Raw genomic sequence first — 27909 nt, forward strand, 5'->3', positions numbered from 1 at the left:
GTCAAATGGAATTTACTTGTGTGGCACTTTTTTCTTCTTACTTAATCAATTTGAGCATTCGAAGTGTTTTCTTGCTACAAGCTTCATTCACCCATTCAAACATGCCTAAGCAATTTGCATAAAATTCACAAACACACTCGTGGTCCACTGGGGGGAAATTTGGGGTTCAGTATTTTGCCCAAGGATACTTACACGGACACTTACAGACCTGGGAGACGATACTCCGAACATACACGCCAGGGATCGAACGCTCTAGGTAGGGGACTTGCTTCTGCCTCCTTGGGCACAGCTGCAAAGAAGGAACATGACACAAGGCCACATAAGCACATATTTAATTGTTTTTGCTGAATAACATTGGCCCATTTAAATCATACATCCAGGCTCTAATTTAAAACATGAGCACACTTCATAATATCCATTTACAACTGCAGACTTCCAGTTGTTTGCATCACATGTACCTTCCAGCTTGGGCACAGCTTCTAAGAATTGGAGTGCTGTTTGCGGTGATGAGTCACAGCTCTGTCTGTTTGGTGTGTGTGATGTGTGGTGATGTTTAAAGCACCCAACATGAGTTCACTGAGACCTTAAGCTGTCACCCCATCCCTAATTTTAGACTTGTGCTTGTCAGCAGTGACAACACATGACCTTAAGCCTGTGTGTCTTATTGAACACTGGCCGAGCCAGTTCGCACCCCCCATACACACCCCCAGCCCAGCCCAGCAAATGAGATTAAAGTCCTGCGTGTAGGAAGGATTGAATCAAGTGTCAAAACACAGCAGAAAAAAAAAGCGACTCTGACAGTCTGTCAAAACTGCTGTTCTGGATTTTAGAGAGCAGGCATCTGCACGAAGAGGAATTGTGAAGACAGGAAAACTTGGTGTTATGTTTCAGGTAAATCTTTAGTGTGTACGCTTTCAACACATATTCTGTCAAGGTTACATTTTCTGTCATTCGTGACCTCTCCTTGCTTAAGTGGAAGACTTTAACCTATGTCGATGTTTGATTATTGCATACCCGAGCTGTCTGCCTTTTAGTTTGTATAGCCACCTTAGTGCATGCACTTCATTTTACATGGTATTAACCATTCCACCATTATTGATAAGGATAAGCGATTAACTACAGGCAAAGCCGTGTGTGTGTGTTGTCAAAATGGAAATATGGAAGTACAGATACACCATAGAGAGTTATTTATAGGCCACGCTTTTTTCTGGAGGTTTCATGTTACATTCTTGTGGAGACAGCATAAGGAAAGAAAGGCACCAGGCTATTGTAAAACATGATGCCTGTAGTTTGATCAGTCAGAGTTGTTTATAGTTGTTTATGTGCATGTCATCAGCGCAGACAAGCTTTGGAAACATGAATGCAATAATTTTATAATTTTATGTAATATCCCTAGTATTAATATTTCATCTTTGACTCATAACTTTCCCATAATTAGATTTACAAGTAAAAATGACGAAACTATCATGAGCTGCACTTCTTTTTGTTATAATTAGCAAAGTTTCTGATCATGTATGACTACTAAAGCTCAACATGTCAATATCATGTGTCATGTAAGCATTTTGTTTAACACACTCCTGCAGCCACAGAGCGTCATTATTGTGTAGCGCTGACTTAGTTGTTGTTCAAATGTTTTGTTGACTTTTCCAGATTCCTGCTGAATATGCCACTGCAAGCTGACTCAGTGCTGAGTGATATTTAGGCTTTGACTGAGTGCCGCTCATCAAGACAACATGGGTCGTTACCTGAGCACAAAATTGTGTTCATGTTGTGTGAACAGGACATTGAAATTGTACAGCAAATATAAATACACAATGAACCTTCTCAGAAAGGACCATGGTCTGACTAAAGCACCACTCTGCCTTGACCTACATAGATATTTACAGCTGTCACCTCCTCAACCTTCCAGGTTTGCAACAAAAGCCACTTTTAAAAAAGTAAAGCACAGTGATACAACCTCTACCTTTTATAGCCTCCTTAGAGACCTTACAGAAAAGGCGAGACATCCTCAGGCTCTGCGTTTTTATTCATCTTCTAATAAGGATGTCTTCAAAGCCAAAGCTCCAGTTGGGATTTTTGACGAGGCTCAGAACAATTCTCTTTTAAGTTCGGTTGGAGGGTGTCTTGGTCAATCATTTAATCAATTGTCCAGACACATTAACATTTATTTCAAAAGAAAAGAAGTTTTAAGTCTGTCTGAAAATGCCAGTGTTGTCATGTCTACTCCAGAGTATGCTTGCAGGTCACAGAGGATTAGTCAAAGTCAGCAAGCAGCCACAGAGGAAAATATACCTGAAAGCAAAGACACAACACAGACCTTGAAATGTAAGGACAAACAGTGGGACTCTGTAACAAGTCATTCAACTCAAGAAACATCTGGACTGCAGTTATTTCACATCAGCTCTCTCACGACAAGATTTGGTGAGGGTTACAATTATGTTGCTCATCACATTAACACAGTTTTCTCTCAGGGTTTGGCAAAAGTTCAAAAGCAGGAGAATTTGGAGCCTCCTTCCAAAGAGACAAACAGAAGGGAGAAGAGACGAAAAATACAAATCAGAGGTAAACAGTCTCAAGTAAAGGCAGCACTGGAACCCGACAGTAACTCCAGTACCTGGGAGGAAGGATACCTTCACTTTGCAAGGCACATTAATAAATACTTTGGTGCCAAAGTAACAGATGAAGCTCAGAATACGAAAGAACAACCTCTCATAGAGAAGGATTGGACTTACAAGAAACACCTTTTAACACAATCCACCTCACAAACTCACAGTGCCAGTTTACAACTGAAGCAAGAAGAATCTATCACCCCAGGAGCTGCAGGCAGTTTCCACAGCAGCTGTAATACAACTAAAATCAGTGAGAACTATTTCCAAACATCCCAACACATCAATCAGTATTTCAAGGGTCAAAGTGGAGTGAATGAGGACACTGAATCCCAGAAGTCCCCCAAGAGACTGAAGAGTGTATCTCTTATGGATTACCTCTGCAACCCCACAAGTACCATTCCAGAACTGCTGGGTGTTTATCGAAAAAGCAACTCCAAAACTGCCATCTCTGCCCCGCAGGCAGTATTAAATAAAAAGGTGAGTTAAAGTAACATTTTCATTAATTCCCAGTTAATGCCCCGATGAACTAAGTAAGATAAAAATCTGCTCTCATTAGTAAGAGGCTAAAATACATAAAAATGAACTTTGATGCGATTCTGCTTGTTTGTCAGCTTGTCTTGAATAGGAAACAAGCAGATGAAATGACATGTGTGTTCGCTGATAGCCTGAGACTGGCTTCTACTCCAGAAGATCTGACTGACTGCGTAGAAGCACTCAATGAACACCTTATCCACTACCCCTCATGCAAAGCCTTAATCTGGAAGGTCTGTTGAGAATTAAACACAAATACTTATATTTAACAGTTGTTTTAACCTCATTAAATTTAAAACATGATTTTGTTTCCAGGAGAAAATTGCAGTTTCAATGCTGAGACAACGGAAGAACTATGAACATAACCAGGAACTTCAGGCTGCATTAAGAGAAACTTTGGCTCTTATCGGATATGCGGATCCAGTCAAAGGCCGTGGCATAAGAGTCCTCTCAATTGATGGTGGTGGAACGAGGTAAATGTAAGAAAAAATAGATCATTAAGCACTCAAAACAACTTTAACTACACATTCATGAAGCATTTTGTTTAGTACACATTAAGCACCATAACTAGCTAACATTCATGGTCAATTCAGAATTACCAGTTAACCTAGCATGTATATCTTTGGACTGTGGATCACAGGTATTACTTGTATGTGAAGTGGTAAAGTACCTCCTTGAACTCTATCATTCAAAACCACCCTTTTCTTTGATTTGATCCATGTCGGTTAGGCTAAAATCCATCTGAATACATATAGGTGAAATCTGACCTGGTACAGCCTCTGTGCAGAAAGATTTGAAGCACCTGTACAAACTACAAATATTTTTCATTTGCGTTTCTTTTGTATTTTGGGTCACTCCAGGAAAAATCAATTAAATACATTTATTGTGTTTTTACTGCTGTTAAATGTCAAAATGGGTTTAATTTGAGCCAAACAGTATATAAAGGTTAAGCTGTGCCTGATGGTATCCACTGGTTCTGTGTATGACTATGCTAATGTGTTCATATTTCTGGGGGTTTATGTTTTCCTTTTTCTTTGCATTTTTCAGAGGTGTTGTGCCTCTTCAGATATTAAAGCTGTTGGAGGATCAAACAGGCAAAAAGATTCACCAGCTGTTTGACTACATCTGTGGAGTGAGCACAGGTGACATATAGTAAACTGAGACTAACATTTTAATGCATGCCTGTCTGAATCTACAACTCTATTTAAAATGCATGTCTCCGCATCTGTTTGTTGAAGGTGCTGTCCTAGCCTTCATGTTGGGTTTGGCCCGTTTTTCTATAGAAGAGTGTGCTGACATGTATCGTCGTTTTGGTTCTGAAGTATTCCGGCAAAACCCGCTGGTTGGTACTGTGAAGATGGGCTGGAGCCATTCTTACTATAACACTGAGACCTGGGAGACGATACTCCGGTTTGCACATAAGAGACACATTAAATGTGCTTCAGTCCTTCAAAGGAGTAAATTTTTAACAAGTTAATAAGACACTGCTTGTTTTCATTCTCATTAGAGAGAAGCTAGGTGATAGAGTACTTATTAAAACAGCCAGAGATTTCTTCAGTCCCAAGGTAAGAATATTGCACTTTCACAGAACACCAATAAAAGGACTTCCAAGCTGCTGTATTGGAGCACCCCGCTGTGGTGAGATTCCATGTTTTGATTCCAGCTTAAAAACTGGAGCTTGCACAGCTTTAACAATTGGTTTTGTTGGTGTCTGCTCAGGTTTCTGCAGTCAGCACAGTGGTAAACTGGGGTACCAGCCCTAAGGCTTTTGTCTTCCGCAACTATAACCACAAACCAGGTTCTCTCAGCCGTTACGCAGGAGGCTCAGGCTACCAGATGTGGCAGGCAGTGAGGGCATCGTCAGCCGCCCCAGGATACTTCCAGGAGTTTACCTTAGAAAATGACATTCACCAGGTTGTTAATGACAGTTTCCAATGTTGACATGTCCTTGTTTTGTCTCAAACGTGAATAGGCGAAATAAACATGTGATTAACTGAAGGACTATGAAGGGGGTGAAGGTTAACCTTACTTTTTGCTTTAAGAAAAAAAAAACATTAATAAATAAAACGCCCCAATAACTAGTGGCAATTGTTAGCCATTAATCTTTTTTCTAATGACAGTCAATGAAGTGAACACAAAAATTGGTGAATTGCAGTGATGATGCAGGCACACACATAATAGATGTGTGTGCCTGCATCATCACTGCCTGCATCATCACTGCAATGATGCAGGCACACACATCATTGCAGTGATGTGTGTGCCTGCCCCAATCTTCAGTGTAAGAACGTAAGTGAAATAGCATTAATGGAGTTGGTTTACAAGACCTTATGTGCAAAAAAGCTCCAAACAAGTGTTAAACAGTATAAAAGCATCATTGTAGGAGCTTTTCAGTGATGTCAACACACTATGGTTATCCTTTATATACAGTCTTTGGTTGGATACAAATTCCATACAAAAACCCAATTCAACATATCGCATTCCGTTCAGGAAAAAAGAAAAATGCCAGTCGCTCCCTTTCCTATCACTCACACCTTAATACTTTTCTACAATTCTTAAATCAAAAATATAAGAACCTCTGTTGATATTGTATTTGTTTTACTTTAAAGGAGTTCTAATCATTCAGGCTTTTTTTCTTAAGCTTTTTTGTGCAGGTTTGATTTGAACAAAATGCTAATTTCTCGGCTTTATAGATTAATTTGTGTCTTATTAGGATGGTGGAATCACCCTGAACAATCCCTGTGCCGTGGCTGTCCATGAAAGCCATTTGCTGTGGCCAAACCAGGACTTCCAATGTGTGCTGTCCCTGGGCACAGGTCGCTATGACAGTGCTAAGAAGGGACCTGCTACCTCCACGAGCCTGAGGGCCAAAATCAGCAATCTGATCTGCAGTGCCACTGACACTGAAGGGGTTCACACCCTTTTAGATGACCTGCTGGCCCCAGATGTCTACTTCCGCTTCAACCCCATGCTGAGCTCTGATGTGTCGCTTGACGAGAACCGGCCGCAGGCCTTGGACCAGCTGCAGAGAGACACACAGAACTATCTGGAGAGAAACCAGCCAAAACTGGCCAGACTTTGTTTAGTGCTTTCAGCAGAACGCTCAGTTATTGGGAGAACTAAGGACTGGTTCAGTGAGAGGGCCTGGGAGATGAAACAGAGATTGATGTGAGTAGGTGAGGTAAAAGATGTCTACAAAGAGATGTATATCATATGCATAGAAGCACACATAACAGAAACACTTTAAAGGCAACATCCATGATATAAACGCTGTTTGACAAAATTTCGTTTTTTGGCTTGTGGTATATGTCATGATTTTGAGTTTATGTGAGGCAACCAAAAGCTCATCATCTGAGCTTTGCTAAGCAGTTCAAATGTGCAGAGGTTTTGTGTGTTTTTGTCTGATCTTTTGATATATTTTCTTTTGACTTTATGACCTAGACAGAACAAATACTCACAAGCACTTTGATGCACTCTTTAAAAAATGCCTAATGTATAAATATAATTCACTATAGGTCTTTCTGTCTTTGAAAATCAAAGAATATTTATTTAAGAGTCTATGTTTCATTAAACATATTAAATGCCACTCTTCAGGGTTTTATTTTTCAGATTACTGCAGTCTTTAAAAGTTTATAAGTGAAAAAGAAGTCCTCCAATCACTTGACTACAATGGGTTAAATCCCCCCCATGTGCCTGGAAGCCGTGCCCCCGTGTCCACAAAAAGCTGACTTTGTTTCAGACAGAAACGCTTTGTCTAAGAGAGAGTGTGTATTCGTGCCAGCCAGTGTGAAGATACAAGGTCAATGACCCACCCCCCATCTACCATCTATCTCAAAATCAGAATCAGCACAGACAAAAGAAAAAATATCACCTCTTACAAAGCTTTAAATTATTTTTAATAGATGCTGGCTGGATGCCCCCAAAACCTAATCTGGTGCATGATATAGCAGTTCTGTTTTAACTTCCCACCCATCACAATGAAGATGACGTTATATTTATGTGTGGATTTCACAATGGATTTATTATAACAAGCTCTCAGGGCCTGTTCGCCAAGCGTGTGACCCAGGCTAAGGACAGCCATCCGAATCAGACTCCCTTGCCAGGCTCTGTCACCTTTTTTAACATAATGGAATAAAAGAATTGTACTATACTCAGATGTTGCTGGAGAGGTAAGGCACAGTGTGGACATGTTGCTGTGACAGAAGATCGGGAAAAGGTAGGGATCTGCTTTCAGCTGAACACGAAGTGGAAGAAGCAACCAAAGACCAAAAAAGACTTAAAGGTAGGACACTACACATTTACCAACTGTAATTAGGACTACAGTATATGTGGTGTTATAAAGAACATTAGAAAACTTTCGATTAGCATCAAGTGTCTTGTTGGGCCAATGAGTGTGTTATTCCTTGCATCTGTCTTTCAAGGAAGTCTTAATGATGTCATAGTGTGAACTGAGATGTGGGGCTGGTCGACAAATGCATCAGCAGATTTATGTGAGAGTGAGCACTATGTTGTGCAGTTCCTGCGCCTGACATTTAGAGAACTGATATGCATTAGCATCATTTTTGGAGCGGTGATGTTATAACATGAGGTGGATTCGGTGTTCATGCATGATGTCCCAGGAACAAATCCATATGACTCATGTAATCCTTTGGCTTTTCCTCTAACACCACTATCAGGTCCATCTTTTGAAATATCTATGGAAATGTGCCACAATTTTCTAGATTAATTGACACACAGAGATTTTGTACAGATGGCCACTGACTTCTTCCCATGAAAGTGACATTTGTAGTTTAATTAGTAAAATTTATAACATCTATGCATACCCCCATGTACTTTGTATTCAGTGCAAAATGACAGCTAAGGTACAGTAGCTGATACCTTTTAAATATTAAAATATGTGTGCATAAGATGTTAAACATTTAGATCTCATGTATTTAAAATATGGTAACATGTGTAGTCATACAAATATAAAAAAAATACAGATATTATATTGTATTTCATTCAACTGAGCACTTCTTCGTAATAAAGTGTATGCATTTTTTCCACATGGACATTTTTGGGGGAGAAATGTTGTTACAGTTTGCGCTCATCAAACTATAAAATGAGTATTCAGCTCAGTGAGGCAGTATTGTTTTGGCTGCACAGTGGTGATGATGTAATTTCGCACTGTGTCCTGCTCAACAGAAGTTTCTTTCCATCCTATTCTTCTGCTCTCTCTGATGCAGTGACGTCAAAGCGCAAACGATAGGTGCTCTGACTCTGAACAAGCATCTTGTGTGGTTGAACACTCCCTCTCACATGCCATCTGCTCTTACCCGAGCCCTGGGCACTCGTGCCAAAGGGGACCTACGAGCATAGAGACCTTTTTGTCGTCACCGAGCTGGCCTCGTCTGCCTCAGTGCCATGCAATCTGGTGCATGGCACTGATCACGGCTCACTGTCAGGCCTGCTTCAGTCCAATCTATGGGGGGAAAATGCTTATTCTGAGAGCCAAAGGGCTTAACACACCCCTTGTGCTTTTGTGTCCTATGTGAGCCAAGTCAAGATGTGTTTCTGATGTTAATGGAGGATTGTAATGGTTTCCATTGTAGATGCACTGATATTCTCTCTTCTCTGAATTCTTTTTATTCAGTAAAAAAAAAGAAAGAAAAGAAATCTATTACCATGATAAAGCACTACTTAATCATAATATTTAGTTTTAAAGATTTGGAAATACAAATTTTGACTATACTTTTATTTTAATCCTTAGGTTGCAGTGCCACCTCATATTACCCCACCTCAACACCGAGCTATTGTTCTATCCAGTCGGTGCTGGTCTGTACATGCAGCATGTGAATGCCTGAAAGCCTACACAGGTCAGGACACTGTCAACAGCCGTGAGATGGCTTTTGTCTAACACAAATACAGCTTCTCCTGCATCTTTGGCACCTTCTAGAAAAGAAAACTGCTCTCCGCCTACCCCATAGGATTTTCTCAGATGAATGGTAATGACCTTTTCCTGCTTTCCAATGAGTGTGAATGACTGAGTGTAGAAAACTCTCTTTCACAAAAAGTCAATCAAATCATAATTGGTATTTTGAAAAACAAAAAAACAAAAACAAAAGATTAGTCTTGTTTCAATTGCCTTTGTCAGGATGTCATGTGATACGAGATGTGCCAGATGCAGTATTCATACACTGGAAACAGATATTGCTTTCATGCTCTGCTTCCCAGTTCTCTGCATTCAACAATAAAGCCCACATTTTGATGTCATCATAACCAGCAAGAATGCAAACTGTACAGAATCTGGGTTGTTCTCTGCTTTCATGTGGTCCAGCCTCATTTTTACTAAACAGATTTTGCTCACACCGGATCAAGCAAACATTTTTCAGCTGAAGAAAATACAGGTGCTGCCAAAATATGCTCAACCATGTGACAAGCCTCTCTTGATATACCGTAGTCATTTTTTAAAAGTTATTCTTTGAACTTCAATTTATTTATTGTGCAAAATTAGTTTTGTGACCACGTTGATGAAGTGTTCAGCATTATGACAGCCTGGTCAGAGCAGTGAAGTGGGTGAGGTGGAGGTGTTGTGTGGTGCTCATTCATTATTCATGAGATGGGTGGGCAGAGTGTAAGTGGCAGTGACGGACAGAAACTCAATTACTGATGTGTATGAACTCCTCTAGGGTTCTTGACCTGATATTTGAAGGGCTGGAGTATTAATTTCTACACTGCAAGAACAAGAATAATTTCCTGAAGTCATTGGATTATTGTTGCTGTGTGAAAGTAACAGAGATGGGGAGGAGAAAACCCTGATTTGGCACAAGTGAGGTAGGTTCGCATAACTTTTTTGTTTCGAAGTCCTGACACATTCCACAGTTCATTACATATTAATAGCAAACAGTTTTAAATATAGGCATCGAATGAATTGGTTTTTGTTCACACTGACAGATTAATTGTATTCGACCTTCAACATGAACTTAACCACAATTTATTCTTGTCAGGCATTCGGAGGATTCATTTACATATGTGGGAGGCAGTCACTTGTAGACAGCTTAATAACCACAGATTGTGTTGTTTGTGTAGTTTGCTCGCAGTTGTGAAAATATTCTGTTAGTAAATCTAACACAGCAGCAGCTTCTAAACAAGTGTTTCTAAGTACAAATACACATCACGTATACTGCAATTTTATGTCACTTCTTTTAGGTTTTCAATGGGAAATATTTTACTTACTACATCTACAAGATTTTTCCTTAAAAAGAAAACAGTTTAATGCTAATAGAGTTTTAATACTACATTGTTTTATAGTAAACCAGTTATTCCCACCCTATTATGCTTAGACTCAATTGTCACATGTTTCAGATATGTAATATCTGACTGTCAGATTATGCAGTATTTCACGCAAACAAGAAAAATACAAAACTGTGTAGCAAAAATTATGTTTGTCTTATTTCCATACTTTTTAAAAAATCTCATAACTGCACCTCAAGCGCCACTCATAATAACTACAATATACGGCTATCATTTGTCACAGGAAAATTTGAAAGTATATTTGCTTAGGTACAGTTTAGATTGTGAACTATGAGTAAAATGTTTTCTTCACTTTATAATTTGTTCAAGATGTAATGTCTTCTAGATGTCTTGTGTTACTTTTCGTTCAAACTAGGAGTAGAGAAATAGGTGACCACAATCAATTCTGGACTAAATGAAATATAAAGATGGGGACACTGGTCAAACCAGCGCTGCTGCTACTTTTATGGCAGAGTGTTGGGGCTTTGAACGTCCCTCTCGAAGGTAAGCGAATATCTTAAGACCATTGGCTAGTTGTAAATTTATGTCTATGAATTGTTTTTTCACATTACTTCTTAAACTGACTTTATTTCTCTGCCTGCAGTCAGACAACCCCCTACTATCATAAAGCAGTCAATGAAAGAGCACATTGTTGACCCCAAAGGGACCATGGTAATAGAGTGTGAAGCCAAAGGAAACCCTCATCCTATGTAAGACCTAAATAATCCACTGAACTGATTTTTTTTTTAAACTTAGATTGGCAAACCACTGATTTTTTTTTCCCGGCCTTTTTTCATTTGCTCATTTATGAAGTTTCTCATGGAGGCGTAATGGGAAGTATTTCAATGTGGCACGTGACTCTCAGGTGTCAATGCGCAGGCGCTCAGGGACTCTGGATATCTATGCCCGGAACAATCCAGAAAAGTATGAGGCAGAGTATCAATGCATTGCCTCCAACCAGTATGGATCTGCATACTCCCACAAGATCATACTACAATTATACAGTAAGTTTGTCTGAATCTAGCAGTGAAAAAGATATACAATGACTTCAGTGTATTGGTTAAAAATATCTGGGATGTATAAATAAATGACAACAAACTGTTTCCATCCCAAAAGGCTTTCATTGTTTAAAGAATAATTTGCTATGGTCTTTTCCATTTATTAAATTAAATTTAAACTTAAAATACAACTAGAAACACAGAAAACCAGAAGATCCAAGACCCAAAACAACAATATGTATATTAAATATTAGCAAGTATACCAGTAATTGGCATGGGGCCAAAACATCCAGCATCAGCCAGAATTTAATGAGCAGTGTCAAGCAAACTTTGCAGCTGAGAGGAGTTTGATTCTATTTGTGCAGGACCCCCTGTGTGGCCAAGAGAGATTGTGGAGCCTGTGGTGGTGAGTGCTGGCTTACCACTTGTCCTGTCCTGTGACCCTCCACCTGGCCCACTTAAACCTGAAACATACTGGATGTCCAGTTGTAAGTGTCTGATACCAAATGAAATGCTAGATCAAGTCTAGGGTCAAATGAGCAAAAACAGGAAGATTTTGATCATGTGGTATCTATGTTGGCCCTAAGAGGTCAAATGCACTGCAACCTAAGAAAACATCAGCAAAAAGAATAATGCTACAAAAGCACTTAAAACACAACAAAAGTGGAATAAAACATAATGAAAATAGAATAGAGGGAGATAATAGCATGATGTAACAGCTTCAGATTGCACTGATATGCACTGAGAAGAACTGCAGGATTGATCTATGTTGTGAGGGAAATGCAGATGCAAAGTTTTGTGTGTTCTAATCGCATGATTCATATAATACTGTAAATACATGCTTGCTATTATTTGTAACCAGTTCCATCTGTCACGGTGGGGTGTGCCGGTGTTTTAGAAACAGGACCCAAAAGCAGAAGCTGACAGAGGAATTGCAGGTTCTAACACAAAACGAGCCTTTATTTTGGCTGAAAAAACAGCAGCAAACAAGAAACTATTAGAAAAAAAAACTAAGAACACTATGAAAAAACTGTGAACAATATGACAGACTATGAAAACTGTGGAGAGAATAACAGACAACCTGACAATGAAACACAGAAAACAGAAGACTTAAATACACAGGAGCTGATCAGGGGAAGTGAGAACACATGGGGAAACAGCTGACTGAAATTAAGCATAATGACTCACAGGGACATGAAGCTAAACACAGTCACAAAAACACCGCAGACTCTTTCAGAATAAAACGGGAGACAGGGAAAAATACAATAATCCACGAAATAAAACTAAAATACACACACCACTGGGTCTCAGTACCATGACACCATCAGGCTACTGTCTCACCTAAATAACTTCTATTGTTTTATGAGCTTTTGTGGTGTTTTTCTACATCTGTTGTGTTGTATTGAGGCTTCCACCGTGACTTTTTTTCTACTTCTGTTGTATTTTGTGCACTTTTGATGCATTTGTCCATTTGATGGCATTTCCTTGGGTTGCGGTGCATTTTACTTTTCAGGGCCACCATTGGCATTACACTTCTAAAGCAATGTGAATAAGGAATTTTTAACTCTGTCCTTCATTTCAGGTTCATATGCGAGACCTTTCAACTGGCCCATTCAGACAGCTTTCCCCACCATGCAGCCTGTGCGGCAGGACCGCAGGGTTTCCATGGGAGTCAATGGAGATCTATATTTCTCTAATGTGTTGTTCAATGACTCTGTTGCTGATTACTGCTGTAATGCCCGATTCCCGTACAAAAATGTCATCCAGCAGAAGATGCCTGTAGTTGTGAAGGTGCTTACGAGTGAGTATAACTGTGTTCATAATTATTTCTAAATGTCCTACATCCTCAAGGCTTTTCAGTTTGGAGGTTCTGCACAATATCTAATCCTGAAATCAGCTGGAACCACTCTTCCAGTTTCCCTTTCACAGCACCTAATAGTCCTATTACATGGGTCTACTACTGGGACCCTTCTGGACTTTATCCTCCACATCTGCTCCTTTTAATATCTCAGCTCTTGGTACTTCTTAGTTCCATTGTGCTAATCCTTTAATGTGGCTGTTGGCTGGTATTAGTTTATCTATCAGAGCTGCTATCTTTGGGTTCTAGTCAACCACTAGTATTTCAGACTGGTTTGCCAGAAACTGTCTGGAAGCTGAACTTCTGTAGAACCTTACCCCTGTTTTTCTTAACCATCTTTAGAGGTGTCTCCCATCAGGACTGGAGATATTCAACTACATAATCATGATCACATGATACTGTATGCTGTCCAAGTTTGCATCGTACAGCCTGCTACTATGTGCTGGACATAGCATTTTTGCACTATCTGCAAACTGGATCCTGTATGGATCTGGTGCTTAGGCAGAGTCTCTGTGCTGTCCTTTAGACTGCCTGGTAGGATGTCAGCCACTTCTTCTGTCTGTTAGTAATACAGCCCATGGAGGGGGTGAGGTCTCCCACAATACTATTTTGCCCCGTGTCTTGTCATTTTGCTCTTATTCCAGATCACCTTTCTACCATTTGTCACTGTTTGAAGCCACTTTATAGGCACCCACCCAGCCCTTTACACATAACATGCAAATAGCACAGGTACATTTCAGACGTTGACCAAACATAGAGTACAGGCACAGCACATTAATAAATGCAGTAGACAAAAATTAATCAAATAACAAGTTGGGATGTTAGCATATGTTGTTTGAAACACAGGAAGATGCCACTAAATATAATCACTACCAGCACATGACAAATTAAAATCCTATTCCTTTTGGAGCTAGTTTAGCTCACTGGTTGAGTAGGTGCCCGTGTGCCACAAGGCTGAAATGTTAATTATTAATCTTTTATACTTGCTGTTTTGGATGAGGAGTGTGATGACTCAATGTTTGAGGTATTTGACGGGGATTTTCTGGTTATTTTTCTCCAAAGCTCATGCAGTGGTTGAGGCTGCTCCCACCTGGCTGTCTCCTACAGGCTCATCAAGCTCAATATTGGTCCTGCAGGGGGAGGAGCTGCTCCTGGAGTGCATTGCTGCAGGAATGTGAGTCTTCAATAAGGATCACACACACAAAAAAAATTCTAATTTCAAGTTTATGCTACAAATGATTATACAACAGTTTATTTTGTGTTTAGTGTAAGTATTTTCACCTTGAATTCATGAAAGTTATCCTGTGTAAAGCCTTGTTTGTGATTATTAAGGCCAACTCCTCACATTACCTGGGCCAAGGATGGAGAGGACTTGCAAGTGGCATCTCGCATGAAAGTGAAGAACTTCAACAAAATGATTCAAATCCCAAAAGCATCTTTTGAAGATGCAGGTGAATACACCTGCACTGCTAAAAATAGGTTAGGCTACGCTGAGCACACAATAACTGTCAGGGTCAAAGGTGAGTTCTTCAGAAACATAGAGTATTTTATGTTTGGACTGATCATTATAATCCAAACTAATAACATATTTTCTGTTTGACAGCGACTCCTTTCTGGTTGGAAAAACCCACCAACCTGATTTTGGCACCAGAGGAAAATGGACGGTTGGTGTGTCGCGCTGATGGGGCTCCTCGTCCCACAATCAGCTGGTTCATTAACGGAGAACCGATTGAAAGTATGTTTTAGGAGATCTTGTCTAAAAGGCATAAAAATGAATAAAAAAATATTGTGCCTAACTTTTATTTTTCCTTTTTGGTGGGGTTTTTTTCAGCTGCTACACCACTGCCTAACAGACAGGTTTCAGGAGAAACGCTAATCTTCCGCAGTGTAACAACTGAAAACACTGCTGTCTACCAATGCAATGCTTCAAATCAGTACGGCTACTTACTGGCCAATGCATTTATTAATGTGCTACGTAAGTTACCAGCCACTGTCATTCATAACATTAATTAAAACAGAGTTATTTTTAAAGAAAACGAATGTGTACACTTATGTCTGCATTTTTATTTTGTTAAATATGAACAAAATTATAGCAGAAGTGCTGCTACATATCTGGCCAGAAAGACCAGTACCAGTGTGTTAATTTGATAGTTCAATAAAAGGCTTCATTTGGTTAAGAGTGAGAAAAAAAAAATGAGTTCACGTTTGCAATTTTGTCTCGTTATACAATATTTTAAAAAACAAACAAAATGCTAGATTTTTGCAAATATTTATGGGTGTTTTCTTGTTTTTTTTCTGTGCTACTTGAACACTAAAGTGGCCCTCCAATGAGATGACAGTGCCAGCAGTGGCCCACAGCTCATTTAAGTTTGAGACCCCTGCTTTACACCGATTTATAATTACTCATTTGAAAAGTTACTCTTTAGGAGAGTGAAACTGTTTGTTAGCATTTTTTTTTTAACTTTCTTTACTCAAAACTACATTTGAAAATGTAATAGGTCAATTTATTAAGCACAATAGGCAGTCACAGTTCCATATTTTATATAGTAAATATTACATTTAAATAATAATCCTTTAATTTCGCTGCCGATTGTTTTGACGTAACATTGAGTTTTTATGTGTATCAGGTTTAAAGATTTGCAGTTCAGTATAGGCTTAGGATAATAAAGAGTAATAAAATCAACCATGCACATCTATCAACAATGGCAAAATACTTAACAAATTATGTAGTTCAGTTCTTACAGATGAGGGTTTAATTAAATAATCACATTTTGGACCGGTCATTCCCTATCTGAGGTAGAAATAACACGTTTTTCTACCGCTCGTGTCCTTGCCATGATGCATTGTTTAGGCCAAATTTGCTTTTTTTTATATCATGGGAGAGTATACTGGGTGCATATTGAAGTCAAATAATCACTGATGATGCTGCAGTTGCTCCCTTTTCCCATAGATGCAACGCCACGAATCCTTGGGGCAAGAAATGAATTCATCAAAGTGACTGAGGGTAGTCGTACCTTTTTAGATTGCCAGTACTTTGGTTCTCCAGTGCCTGAGTTGAGATGGTAAGATGGCGTGTGACACTGTTATGATTTATAAATCCACTCACAGTAAGTGTGTGTCTTAACATATGTCCATGCTTCTTCTTACACAGGTCCAAATATGGGCAAGGAAATCTTGAAGGAAATCGTTTTAAAACCCACAGCAATGGGACTCTGGAGATTAAACATATCAAGATAGAAGACCAAGGAACTTACGTGTGTGTAGTCAGCAACATTGCAGGGAGAGATGAGGATCAAGTCAGAGTAGAGGTCAAAGGTGAAGAGTCATTAAAATAAAAAATAATTGAATTGGCAATAAAATTTGACATAATTTTTTTTCATTGTACATTATTGTATTTATTTTGTTTGCAGAACCCATATTAATTGTCACAAGACCACAGAGTATGAAAGTCATGCGTGCAAGTGATGTCCGCCTGGAGTGTGGTGTAACAGCAGATGTCACGACTCCTATCACAACCACTTGGCTGAAAAACAAAAAGCATCTCACTCTTGGTTGGAGGTAGGATTATTGTGTATTATTTACTGTTAATTAAAGTACATTTATGCATATACAGCGGGGCAAAAAAGTATTTAGTCAGCCACCGATTGTGCAAGTTCCCCCACTTAAAATGATGACAGAGGTCAGTAATTTGCACCAGAGGTACACTTCAACTGTGAGAGACAGAATGTGAAAAAAAAATCCATGAATTCACATGGTAGGATTTGTAAAGAATTTATTGGTAAATCAGGGTGGAAAATAAGTATTTGGTCACCTCAAACAAGGAAAATCTCTGGCTCTCACAGACCTGTAACGTCTTCTGTAAGAAGCTTTTCTGTCCCCCACTCGTTACCTGTATGAATGGCACCTGTTTGAACTCATCATCTGTATAAAAGACACCTGTCCACAGCCTCAAACAGTCAGACTCCAAACTCCGCCATGGCCAAGACCAAAGAGCTTTCGAAGGACACCAGGAAAAGTATTGTAGACCTGCACCAGACTGGGAAGAGTGAATCTACAATAGGCAAGCAGCTTGATGTGAGAAAATCAACTGTGGGAGCAATCATCAGAAAATGGAAGACATACAAGACCACTGATAATCTCCCTCGATCTGGGGCTCCACGCAAGATCTCATCCCGTGGAGTCAAAATGATCATGAGAACGGTGAGCAAAGATCCCAGAACCACACGGGGGGACCTGGTGAATGACCTGCAGAGAGCTGGGACCAAAGTAACAAAGGTCACCATCAGTAACACACTACAACGGCAGGGAATCAAATCCCGCAGTGCCAGACGTGTTCCGCTGCTGAAGCCAGTGCATGTCCAGGCCCGTCTGAAGTTTGCCAGAGAGCACATGGATGATACAGCAGAGGATTGGGAGAATGTCATGTGGTCAGATGAAACCAAAGTAGAACTTTTTGGTATAAACTCAACTCGTCGTGTTTGGAGGAAGAAGAATACTGAGTTGCATCCCAAGAACACCATACCTACTGTGAAGCATGGGGGTGGAAACATCATGCTATGGGGCTGTTTTTCTGCCAAGGGGACAGGACGACTGATCCGTGTTAAGGACAGAATGAATGGGGCCATGTATCGTGAGATTTTGAGCCAAAACCTCCTTCCATCAGTGAGAACTTTGAAGATGAAACGAGGCTGGGTCTTCCAACATGACAATGATCCAAAACACACCGCCCGGGCAACAAAGGAGTGGCTCCGTAAGAAGCATTTGAAAGTCCTGGAGTGGCCTAGCCAGTCTCCAGACCTCAACCCCATAGAAAATCTGTGGCGGGAGTTGAAAGTCCGTGTTGCTCGGCGACAGCCCCAAAACATCACTGCTCTCGAGAAGATCTGCATGGAGGAATGGGCCGAAATACCAGCTACTGTGTGTGCAAACCTGGTAAAGACCTATAGTAAACGTTTGACCTCTGTTATTGCCAACAAAGGTTATGTTACAAAGTATTGAGTTGTATTTTTGTTATTGACCAAATACTTATTTTCCACCCTGATTTACGAATAAATTCTTTACAAATCCTACCATGTGGATTCATGGATTTTTTTTTCACATTCTGTCTCTCACAGTTGAAGTGTACCTCTGGTGCAAATTACTGACCTCTGTCATCATTTTAGGTGGGGGAACTTGCACAATCGGTGGCTGACTAAATACTTTTTTGCCCCACTGTATGAGTACATATATGAGGCCCGTTTGTGCAACTAAGTTCATATTATTAGTTTCAGTGTAATCAAATGAGCTTCTAGGTCTCACCAATTTTATTCAATTTCTCAGAATCTCAATGGATGAATCAAATCTAGTGATTACTAATGTAAACACAGGCGATGAGGGAAATTATACATGTGTCATCAAGAGTGAGCTTGAACAGAAATCTGCCTCAGCACACCTAATGGTGATGGGTATGAAACACTGAAACCAAAGATATTTTATCAACCATATGACATGCTGAAATGTCTTTTTAATTATTTCTGTATTTAATTTATTTATAGACCGTCCAAATCCTCCCACTAACTTGGAGTTATCTGATCCATATGAACGTACTGTAAGACTGAGCTGGGTTCCTGGAGATAGCAACCACAGCCCCATAACAGGTAAAAGATGAAAACTCAAAAAATTACAAAAGTAAACACTTTTTTAAACATTATTACCATTTTTGAGGACTCTTTTGCTGTATTGACTAGCATTTTGGTTGTTTTTGCATTCTTTGTTCTCTCGCAGAGTTCTTAGTGCAGTATGACGACGATGATTGGTTGCCTGGAAAGTGGAGAAATCTTTCAACGTACCCAGGGAACCTCAACTCTGTCATTTTGCATCTCATACCTTTTACGTACTATGAGTTCAGAGTCATCGCTATTAACGAAATTGGAGCTAGTCGCCCTAGTCGTCCATCTAAGCGTTTTCAGACCAGCGGTGCACGTGGGTGTCATTTGTTTTTGTTTGGGACAATAAATACTCAGAGTAAAGACTGGGATATATGACAATGTTGTGCAAAAGTTTTGAAGTACCTCTTATTTCTTTATATTTTGCTAGGAAAATTGTAAATGTGTGGAAATACAGTATATGAGGCAAAAACAAAGTTTTTATAAGTCTAATGAGCTTCAAAGTTAGTATTTGGTATGACCACCTTTATTATTTAACAAAGCCTGAACTCTCTTAGGCAAGCTTTAATGTAATTTCTATAGGAAATCTTCTAGAATAGTTCTCTTTTTGGATATTTGCAGTTTTTTATTTTTCTGTCAAGAAGATCCCTACAAGCTTCAATAATGTAGCTTTCCAGGCTCTGGGGAGGCCAATCCATGGTTGAAGTGTTCCATTGTGTGTTTTACTATCCAGGTATGCTTTTAGTGCACTGGTTGTGTGTTTGAGATCATTGGCGTTGCTGAATAATGAAGCCATTGCCAATCAAATGCTTTCCAGATTATACGGTAGCTCATCTGTCATTACATTTATGCTATCATAATTCCATCAATCATGACAAGATCTCCAACACTGCTGACTGAAATGCAGGACCAAACCATGACAGAGTCTCCACCATGTTTTACAGATTTGAATCATTACTCCACAAATCGCTACCTTATCGTGGTGGAGGGGTTTGTGTCCCAGGGATCCCAGGGGCTATGTTGTCTGGGGGCTTTTGCCCCCTAGTAGGGTCTCCCATGGCAAATTGGTCCTGGGTGAGGGACCAGACAAAAAGCAATTCAGAAGATCCCTATGAAAAGACCATCGAGGGAACAGTTCACCCTGCCCGGGATAGGGTCACAGGGGCCCCGCCCTTTAGCCAGGCCCGGGGAGGGTGCCCGAGGGCAAGCATCTGGCCTGGCCGGGCCCCATGGACTAAGGCCCGGCCAGGCACAGCCCAAAAAAGGGACATGGGCCCATCTTCCTGCAGGCCCACCACCCGCAGGAGCCACCGTAGGAGTCGGGTGCAATGTGAGCCGGGCAGGAGCCAGGAGCGGAGGTCCTGGCTACCAAGACTGGCAATTGGGACATGGAATGTCACCTCTCTGGTGGGGAAGGAGCCTGAGATAGTGTGTGACCTCACCTCAACGCATGGTCTGGGCTCTGGAACCAGCCTCCTGGAGAGGGGCTGGACTCTGTCTCAGTCTGGAGTTGCCCCTGGTGAGAGGCGGCGGGCTGGGGTGGGTATCGTGGTATCCCTTGGGCTTGGTATATTGGGGTTTCTCCCCAGTGGATGAGAGGGTTCGTTCCCTTCGCCTTCGGGTCAGGGAATGGGTCTTGACCGCCGTCGGCACTTATGCGCCGAGCAGCAGTTCAGAGTACCCAGCCTTCTTGGAGTCCCTGGGTGTGGCACTGGAGGGTGCTCCTCCTGGGGACTCCGTTGTCCTACTGGGAGACTTCAATGCTCACGTGGGCAATGACAGTGAGACTTGGAAGGGCGTGATTGGGAGGAACAGCCTCCTGGATCTGAACCCGAGCGGTGTTTTGTTATTGGACTTCTATGCAAACCACAGTTTGGCCATAATGAACACCATGTTCGAACATAAGAGTGTCCCTCAGTGCACGTGGCACCAGGACACTCTAGGCCACAGGTCGATGATCGATTTTGTAATCGTATCGCCAGACCTGAGGACATGTGTTTTGGACACTCGGGTAAAGGGAGGGGCTGAGCTGTCAACTGATCACCACCTGGTGGTGAGTTGGATCAGGTGGCGAGGGAGGACGCTGGACAGACCTGGCGTGCCTAAACATACAGTGAGGGTGTGCTGGGAACGTCTAGCAGAGGCCCCAGTCCACGAGATCTTCAATTCACACCTCCGGCAGAGCTTCAACAGCATTCCGACGGAGACTGAGGACATTGAGTCCGAATGGACCATGTTCAGCACCTCCATTGCCGAAGCCGCTGCACTGATCCACGGCGTCAAGGTACTTGGTGCCTGTTGTGGTGGTAATCCCCGAACCAAACGGTGGACCCCAGAGGTGAGGGGAGCCACCAAGCTGAAGAAGGAGTCCTATCGGGCTTGGTTAGCCTGTGGGACTCAACCAGTCTACATGTGTTTTGTGGACTTGGAGAAGGCATTCAACCGTGTCCCACGGGCTTGCTCCAGGAGTATGGGGTGTCTGGCCCATTGCTACGGGCCATTCAATCCTTATACAACCATTGCAAGAGCTTGGTCCGCATAGCCGGCAATATTCAGACTCGTTCCTAGTGGGTGAAGGGTTCGCCAGGCCTGCCATTTGTCACCAATTCTGTTCATAATTTTTATCGACAGATTTTCTAGGTGTAGCAAAGTGGCGGAAGGCTTTCACTTGGGTGGCCTCAGGATCTCCTCTCTGCTTTTTGCAGATGATGTGGTTCTGTTGGCTTCATCGGGTGATGGCCTCCAGCTTGCCTTGGAACGGTTCGCAGCACCTCCAAATCTGAGGCCATGGTCCTCAGCCGGAAAAGGGTGGAGTGCCCACTCCGGGTCAGGGACGAGTTCCTGCCCCAAGTGGAGGAGTTTATGTATCTCAGGGTCTTGTTCTCGAGTGATAAAAAAGATTTGTTACTTTTGCAGTTATTTTTCCTTTTGAGTAAATAAATGACAAGTAATAAGTTAATCACTAAAAGTCCCAGAAATAAGCTTTTAGATGTTTTGCAAAACCAGGCACCTCCCAACTCCCAACTTCTGATCTTTATGCTAAGCTAGGTTCCATTAGCTAGCTAGCTTATGTTTCAACTGTAGTAAATGTATCTCTCTGAATCACAAACAGTTTTTCAAAATTGTGTTCATTTTTTTTGCACAGCTCCAGATATAATCCCAAAGAATTTAAAAGGCGTTGGTACATGGAGAAATAACATGGAAATCAGCTGGGAGGTAATCAGAATTTACATAATCCTTTTATTTATCACTAATATCTTCACATATCTTCGCACAATAAAGCTTTCTAATTTTATAAAAACATGCTTTTAGCCTCTAACCTACAGAGAGTGGAATGGACCCCATCTAAAGTATCTGGTCTGGTGGAGAAGGAGAGATTCTCGAGAGGAGTGGAAGAATGCAACCACTAAGTGGCTAAAATATTACATCTATGATGCGGATACCTTTACTCCTTATGAGATCAAAGTCCAGGCAGTGAATGACTTTGGGCTGGGACCAGAGTCTTCTGTTGTCATTGGTTATTCTGGTGAAGGCCGTACGTACCTACATTTCTTTTATCATAACATAGTAAGGAGTAGGAATTTTGGAAGGAAATCAATACATGTTGGTGAACTTCATTGTACTTCGGTAGATTCTCTGCTTCACTACATTAGAGATTACAAACTGTTCTATAGATAGACTTTCTTTAATTTGGTATAAAGCACCATCTAAAGCCAGACTGTTCCCCTGATTAATTTTTTGCATTTAGTTTTTTGTCAGACTGGCTGTCAGCTGATATTCAATTTACAATAATGGTGGGTGTTCAGTATTAACATGGGCAGAATCTCAAATAATGAGGTCAGTTTACATCCAAGTATTCCTGGTGAGACAAAAGCAGGGAATCATGAATAATTTCGGAGGAAAACGGTTTTTGTCATTACATGTTTTATGCTCACTGATAGCAAAGACGAAATTCAGTGCCATCTCTGTTTTCCCCAAGGCCCAACAACAGCACCCCTGAACCTGAGAGTGTCCGACATCGAGAGCACTCAGGTGACTCTACACTGGGATCCAGTGACAAGTGACACAATTATGGGAGAACTGAAAGAATACAAGGTGAATTCAGCATTTGATAATGGACAGTAAATTTGCACTACATTTTTATTTATTGACATTCAAAACTAAGGGCATTTAATCATTTTAATTTAATGAAATGCAGCTGGTGATGAACGCAATCAAAAGACTAAAATATGCCAGGTTTCATTTGATATAATGGTGTCTAAAACATTAATACCAGCTGAGAAAGAAGTCTCAGAGTGTGCTCTGTGTGAAAAGTTATATACTATACATCTAAAAGAATCAAATGCAAAACAGTTTTTAAGCTAACCCAGTTAACCCATTCTGCATTTTCCATAATTGCCATTCAGTTAAATTACATTTTGAGCTGTTGCTTTATCATTTGATTTCTAAAATTTCATTTTTCACTGTATTATCAGTACACCGGGAGAGCAGCTTGCAGCAACCACATTATATATTAAATAGTGGGCCTGACCATCCAGTAATTAATCAGTTACACTATACATTAGATATTACTGAAATTCTGAATAATAATATAATTTTTTATGTATGAACTTATCTATCTTTTCAGCTAATTTCAAGGAAAAAAAAACCTTTACCCTCATGTAAAAGAAACTCTGGCTTAATTGGTCTGTCATTGTTTTATCTGCTTTTGCCATCTTAAGAGGAAATCAAGCTTAGGTTGATAAAATCATACAGTAGAAAGATTACTGAGTTTCATGTTGCTATGTAACGTGAATACTCGATTGCTTGTTTGGAGAGCAGAAGATCTAAAATGTGTGTTGTCTCTCGTCTCTCAGGTCTACTACTGGAGGGACAGCAGCCAGCTGAGGTGGCATTGGGTTGACAGAGGGATGAAGTCCAAAGAATTTCCTATCAATGGCCCAGACCCCTCTGGGGTCCTTGATGAGCTTATTCCCTACAGCAACTACAAAATGTACATAGTTGTGGCAAACAGTCGATACGAAGGGCCGCAAAGTAATAACATACATTTCTCAACACCTGAAGGAGGTAAAAGTGTTACCACTTTGTCAACAAAACAATAATTTTAGAGATTAGCCTCTATCAATCACAAGCAATTCACAAATTAATGTGTTTTTCCTCCCCCTGGTATGTTTATCATCTGCTGCTGTGTTCTCTCCTGTAGTACCATCTGCTCCTAGATCCTTCAGGATCCAACAGCGACATCTGGACAGTATTTATGTTGACTGGGGCCTGCCAGCAGAGCCCAATGGCATAATTACTGGGTATTCCCTCAAGTACCAGACAGGTATGAGCTGAAAACACTCTGAAAGAACAGGAATCTGATTATTCTAGTAAAGCTGGCAAAGGTCCTCATCTATGTAACTCAACAGTGCTCTTAAATAAGCACTCAAAGATCAGAATATGACTAAAGCACGTTCTTATGAACACTTGCATAGTCACTCTCTGAGTAGGGGAGGTAGTTAATAGCTCAGCACCAGTATCAACAGTTCTCCCTATAAAAGGAAATGCCCACTCTCTCCACAGTGAACGCCACCAGGGGAGAGGAGCTGCGAGTTGAAGAGCTTCCTCCTAATGTGACAAGCTTCTCAATCCGCCGATATGACCGATACACTCGATACAGATTTTCTGTGGCAGCACAAACTCGCCTAGGGATAGGCGAATGGCATACAGAGGAATCACCCCACTACACTACAGAGAGTAATTAAGTCCTTTCTTCAGCTAAAACTGCTTAAAGCTGCTCCATTGTCACAAGGGGTCACAGCAAGTAGCTCAGCACATGCCCAGCAAATGTGTAAATCACAACACTTTAGAGCCACCTACTCAGACAAATAAAATAAACACTAAATGACTATGTTCACGTTGGTTTACTTAATGATGTGTGCCCTTGCATGTCTCAGTTTATGCTCAGGATCAGGTGGATATCACCACTCAGGGCTGGTTCATTGGGATAATGTGCGCTGTGGCTCTCATCGTGCTAATCCTTCTCATCGTCTGTTTCATCAAGCGGAGCAGAGGAGGAAAATACCCAGGTAGGGTGGTGATGCCTAACTGTAGCTGTAGAAAAATTTTAAGGCCTTACATTTTGTAGTGTTGGTTGAATAGAATTTTAAAACATCTTGGGTGTTGTCATTTGGGATGTTTTACCAAATTTTAATACAGTATAAAACAAACAATTAATTTATTTTTTAAAAAGAAATACAAACTATCAAAAAAATTGTTAGTTATAGTCATATTCAGGCTCCATGGTGTTAATAAAGCTCATTGGTACTATTTCAGTACGGGATAAAAAGGACATTTCACTGGAGCCGGTGGATGACAAAGATCAGGAGGGATCATTTGATTATCGGTAAGTTTTACCTTCTCTGGAAAATGAATGAATTTTTAAATTCAGACACTAACAAAAACTTTTACTGCTTCTCCCTGAGGGAAGTTGTGATTTAACAACACCTCAAATCAGTAAATAATATTATCTTACCAAACTGCTTTACAAAGTATTCAATGTTTGCAATGTTTCTTAAGTCATGTAATTTATTTTGTAATTGCACAGTAATAATACTCGACAAGGAAGATGTGTATTATGTTTGTTATTGTTATACTGTAACACTGCACCACACTATCACTGTTGAAAACTATAACTAAAATTAAAACTTTGAAACCCTGAAAAATTAGATAAAAACAGCCTATTTGTTTACCTATTATCCATTTGCTCCTGTGCATTTTTCTCTTGGTTTCATAAATTAAAGCTGCCCAGTGGAACTGCTGTTCCCGTGTCCTTCATCATAAACACGTTACACTTAACATTTTATTTTGCTAGCACATTGCACCCTCCTTCTGCATGTATGTGATCAGTGGAACAGCAGGGAACTAAATACTTATATACCATTATTTCTTTATAACTTTAATGTTGATTTAAAACTCCATTGGGTATCTTTAATTTTGATTAGATTTTAGCATCACAATGCACAGGTTCAAATCTTATTTTCATTTGATTTATAATAACTCTTTGATCATAATTACATTAATCTGTGTTTTTCTTTTTTTTACTCTGCCTTTTCTATCTAAACCCTTCCCCTCCAAAACCTCAATCCTTTTCTTTTTCAAAGATCCCTTGAAAGGTATGAAAAAAAACAAATATTGACACTTTGATATTATACCTGTGCGATCCTGGAAAGATGCAAAAACTGTATTTGTACTTGCAATATGTAGTCAGTCCTCTGACACACTGAATTCTTTTCATATTTTAGAATAGCACGTGTGTCCACTCTCCCCTACCCTCGCAGGTATGATCATTTAGTACTGCAAATTCTTTACAACTACTTTATAATAAGATTGAATCATTTTATTTTTTTATCTTTTCCATAATATCTTGAGTTTTTATTTATTTTTTAATCATTCATTCCTTCATTGTTTTTTGTAGAGAAGAGGAACGAGGGCTTCAAAGAGGTCAGCCATCTATTGAGGCAATGATGAAGCGATCAGACAGCGATGACAGTCTGGTGGAATATGGAGAAGGGGGCGAGATACCATTCAATGAAGATGGCTCATTCATTGGCCAGTACACAGGAACCAGGAGAGACGTCAGGGAGTTGGACTTTGGTGGAAGTCTGGAGCTGCACTCACCAATAAATACCATCTACTCCCTGGCTTAACACTCAGATGTCAGACTGTGCTTCTGAAATACACAGAGCTATTTGTCATGTGGTTTCACTATCCCTGCATCCTCCACCTTCAATTTAGAACCTGGAGGAACTTTTATTTGTCAGCAGGACACAGCTTGAGAGTAAAGTGCTGTTTAAGCCCTCCCTATCCTTGCAGACAGCACAACTTTCAGGCATTTATGGAATAAAATGTAGAAAAGTTGGAATAATTTTTCTATAGAGATGTGATTTTCTTTTTAAACAAAGCTTTTATCTCTTTTGTAAAATACAAATATACATTGTTCAGTTATCCTATTAGGAAAGAGACACTTGCTGCGGATCACAGGAGATGGAAGTGGAACAGTTTATCATGTTGATAAAAATGGGTTACAAGGACTGATCTAGATTGGTTCTATCATTTTTTTTTCCTGCTAATTTCAAGAAATCTATTATTTTTGAATACTTGCAGTTTCATAGAAGGGAAGTATCCTACTTTCACCTGAAGGGGAACCATCTATCAATTCAATTTTTTTCTGCTTATCCAATTCACAGTCGCCAAGGGGGCTAAAGCCTATTCCAGCTGTCCTAGGGTGACAGGTGGGCTATACTCTGAACAGGTGCCCAATCTGTCACAAGGCTAAAATGCAGGACAGACAACTAGTCACATTCATACCTATGGGCAATTTAGATAATAAAATATCCTAACCTCATGCCTGTCTTAGGACTATGGGAGGAAGCCAGACTACCCAGAGATAACCCACACAGACATGGAGGTTATCGTGTCCGCAACTGTGCCACAAAAAGGGAACTACAAATAAAGGAAAATAAAATCTCTCCATGGACTAACAATTCATTTGTCAGTTTCAAATCTGATTCTGTATGAAACAAGATGTCAAACCATTTGAGGAATCAATTGTGAGCCATAAATCAACTATAAAATCAGAGGTCACACATGAACCGGTCTCCTAATTTCACTCACAGTAAAAATGATTAATATTTATGTAACAGCAGGTTTTTGTTTTTTTTTTTACTACTAATGCCACCTCTGTATTAAGACTGTTATATCTGATTTTAAATAAAGTGAAAGTATTTCTAGGATGTTTCATATGACTAAATATTGAAACCAGCTTCTGTATCTTGGAATTTTAAAGGGATACCCAAAACTTTCTTTTATTATCATTCTTAGAGTTAGCTTTTAACATCAATTTAGGGTTAACCACTGTAACACATGACCACAAAATAATGTTCAGTCATGTTATTGCAGAGTGGAAAGAACATGAGTAACGCACACATGTCCAGATGTTACAGTCACATGAGATA

General features: G+C 40.2%; 2 protein-coding genes across 4 annotated transcripts; both read left to right on the forward strand.

The window, feature by feature from the left end:
* The first annotated feature begins 717 nt into the window (after positions 1-717).
* LOC147306117 (calcium-independent phospholipase A2-gamma-like) lies at positions 718-6723 on the forward strand. The gene is made up of 9 exons (XM_086277589.1): positions 718-891; positions 1651-3086; positions 3221-3373; positions 3456-3613; positions 4188-4282; positions 4379-4550; positions 4648-4705; positions 4860-5054; positions 5851-6723. Exons 2-9 carry the CDS (start codon positions 1734-1736, stop codon positions 6307-6309), a joined length of 2643 nt encoding a protein of 880 aa, XP_086133715.1. The 5' UTR covers positions 718-891; positions 1651-1733; the 3' UTR covers positions 6310-6723.
* Positions 6724-6850: 127 nt separating this feature from the next.
* On the forward strand, positions 6851-27684 carry nfascb (neurofascin homolog (chicken) b). 3 transcript variants are annotated; one of them, XM_086278924.1, is made up of 29 exons: positions 6851-7419; positions 8887-9121; positions 9806-9950; positions 10786-10913; positions 11014-11119; positions 11223-11413; positions 11773-11895; positions 12990-13208; positions 14328-14439; positions 14598-14785; positions 14869-15000; positions 15097-15240; positions 16216-16327; positions 16417-16580; positions 16676-16823; positions 18585-18709; positions 18800-18901; positions 19029-19226; positions 22056-22126; positions 22223-22445; positions 22890-23005; positions 23767-23977; positions 24114-24236; positions 24476-24649; positions 24850-24981; positions 25229-25298; positions 26056-26067; positions 26197-26232; positions 26370-27684. In XM_086278924.1, the coding sequence occupies exons 4-29, from the start codon at positions 10838-10840 to the stop codon at positions 26599-26601; spliced, it is 3540 nt and encodes a 1179-aa protein (XP_086135050.1). In that variant the 5' UTR covers positions 6851-7419; positions 8887-9121; positions 9806-9950; positions 10786-10837; the 3' UTR covers positions 26602-27684. The 3 variants fall into 3 exon arrangements, with proteins under 3 accessions (XP_086135050.1, XP_086135051.1, XP_086135052.1); XM_086278925.1 differs by having other exon boundaries at positions 8887-8992; XM_086278926.1 differs by lacking the exon at positions 26056-26067.
* Positions 27685-27909: the final 225 nt, after the last annotated feature.

The sequence above is a fragment of the Aulonocara sp. 'chitande type north' Nkhata Bay genome, linkage group LG20 (genome assembly GCF_057382095.1).
Source record: "Aulonocara sp. 'chitande type north' Nkhata Bay isolate Kocher_YH1m ecotype deep benthic linkage group LG20, A_spYH_male_GT1.1, whole genome shotgun sequence".
NCBI classification, from domain to species: domain Eukaryota; kingdom Metazoa; phylum Chordata; class Actinopteri; order Cichliformes; family Cichlidae; genus Aulonocara; species Aulonocara sp. 'chitande type north' Nkhata Bay.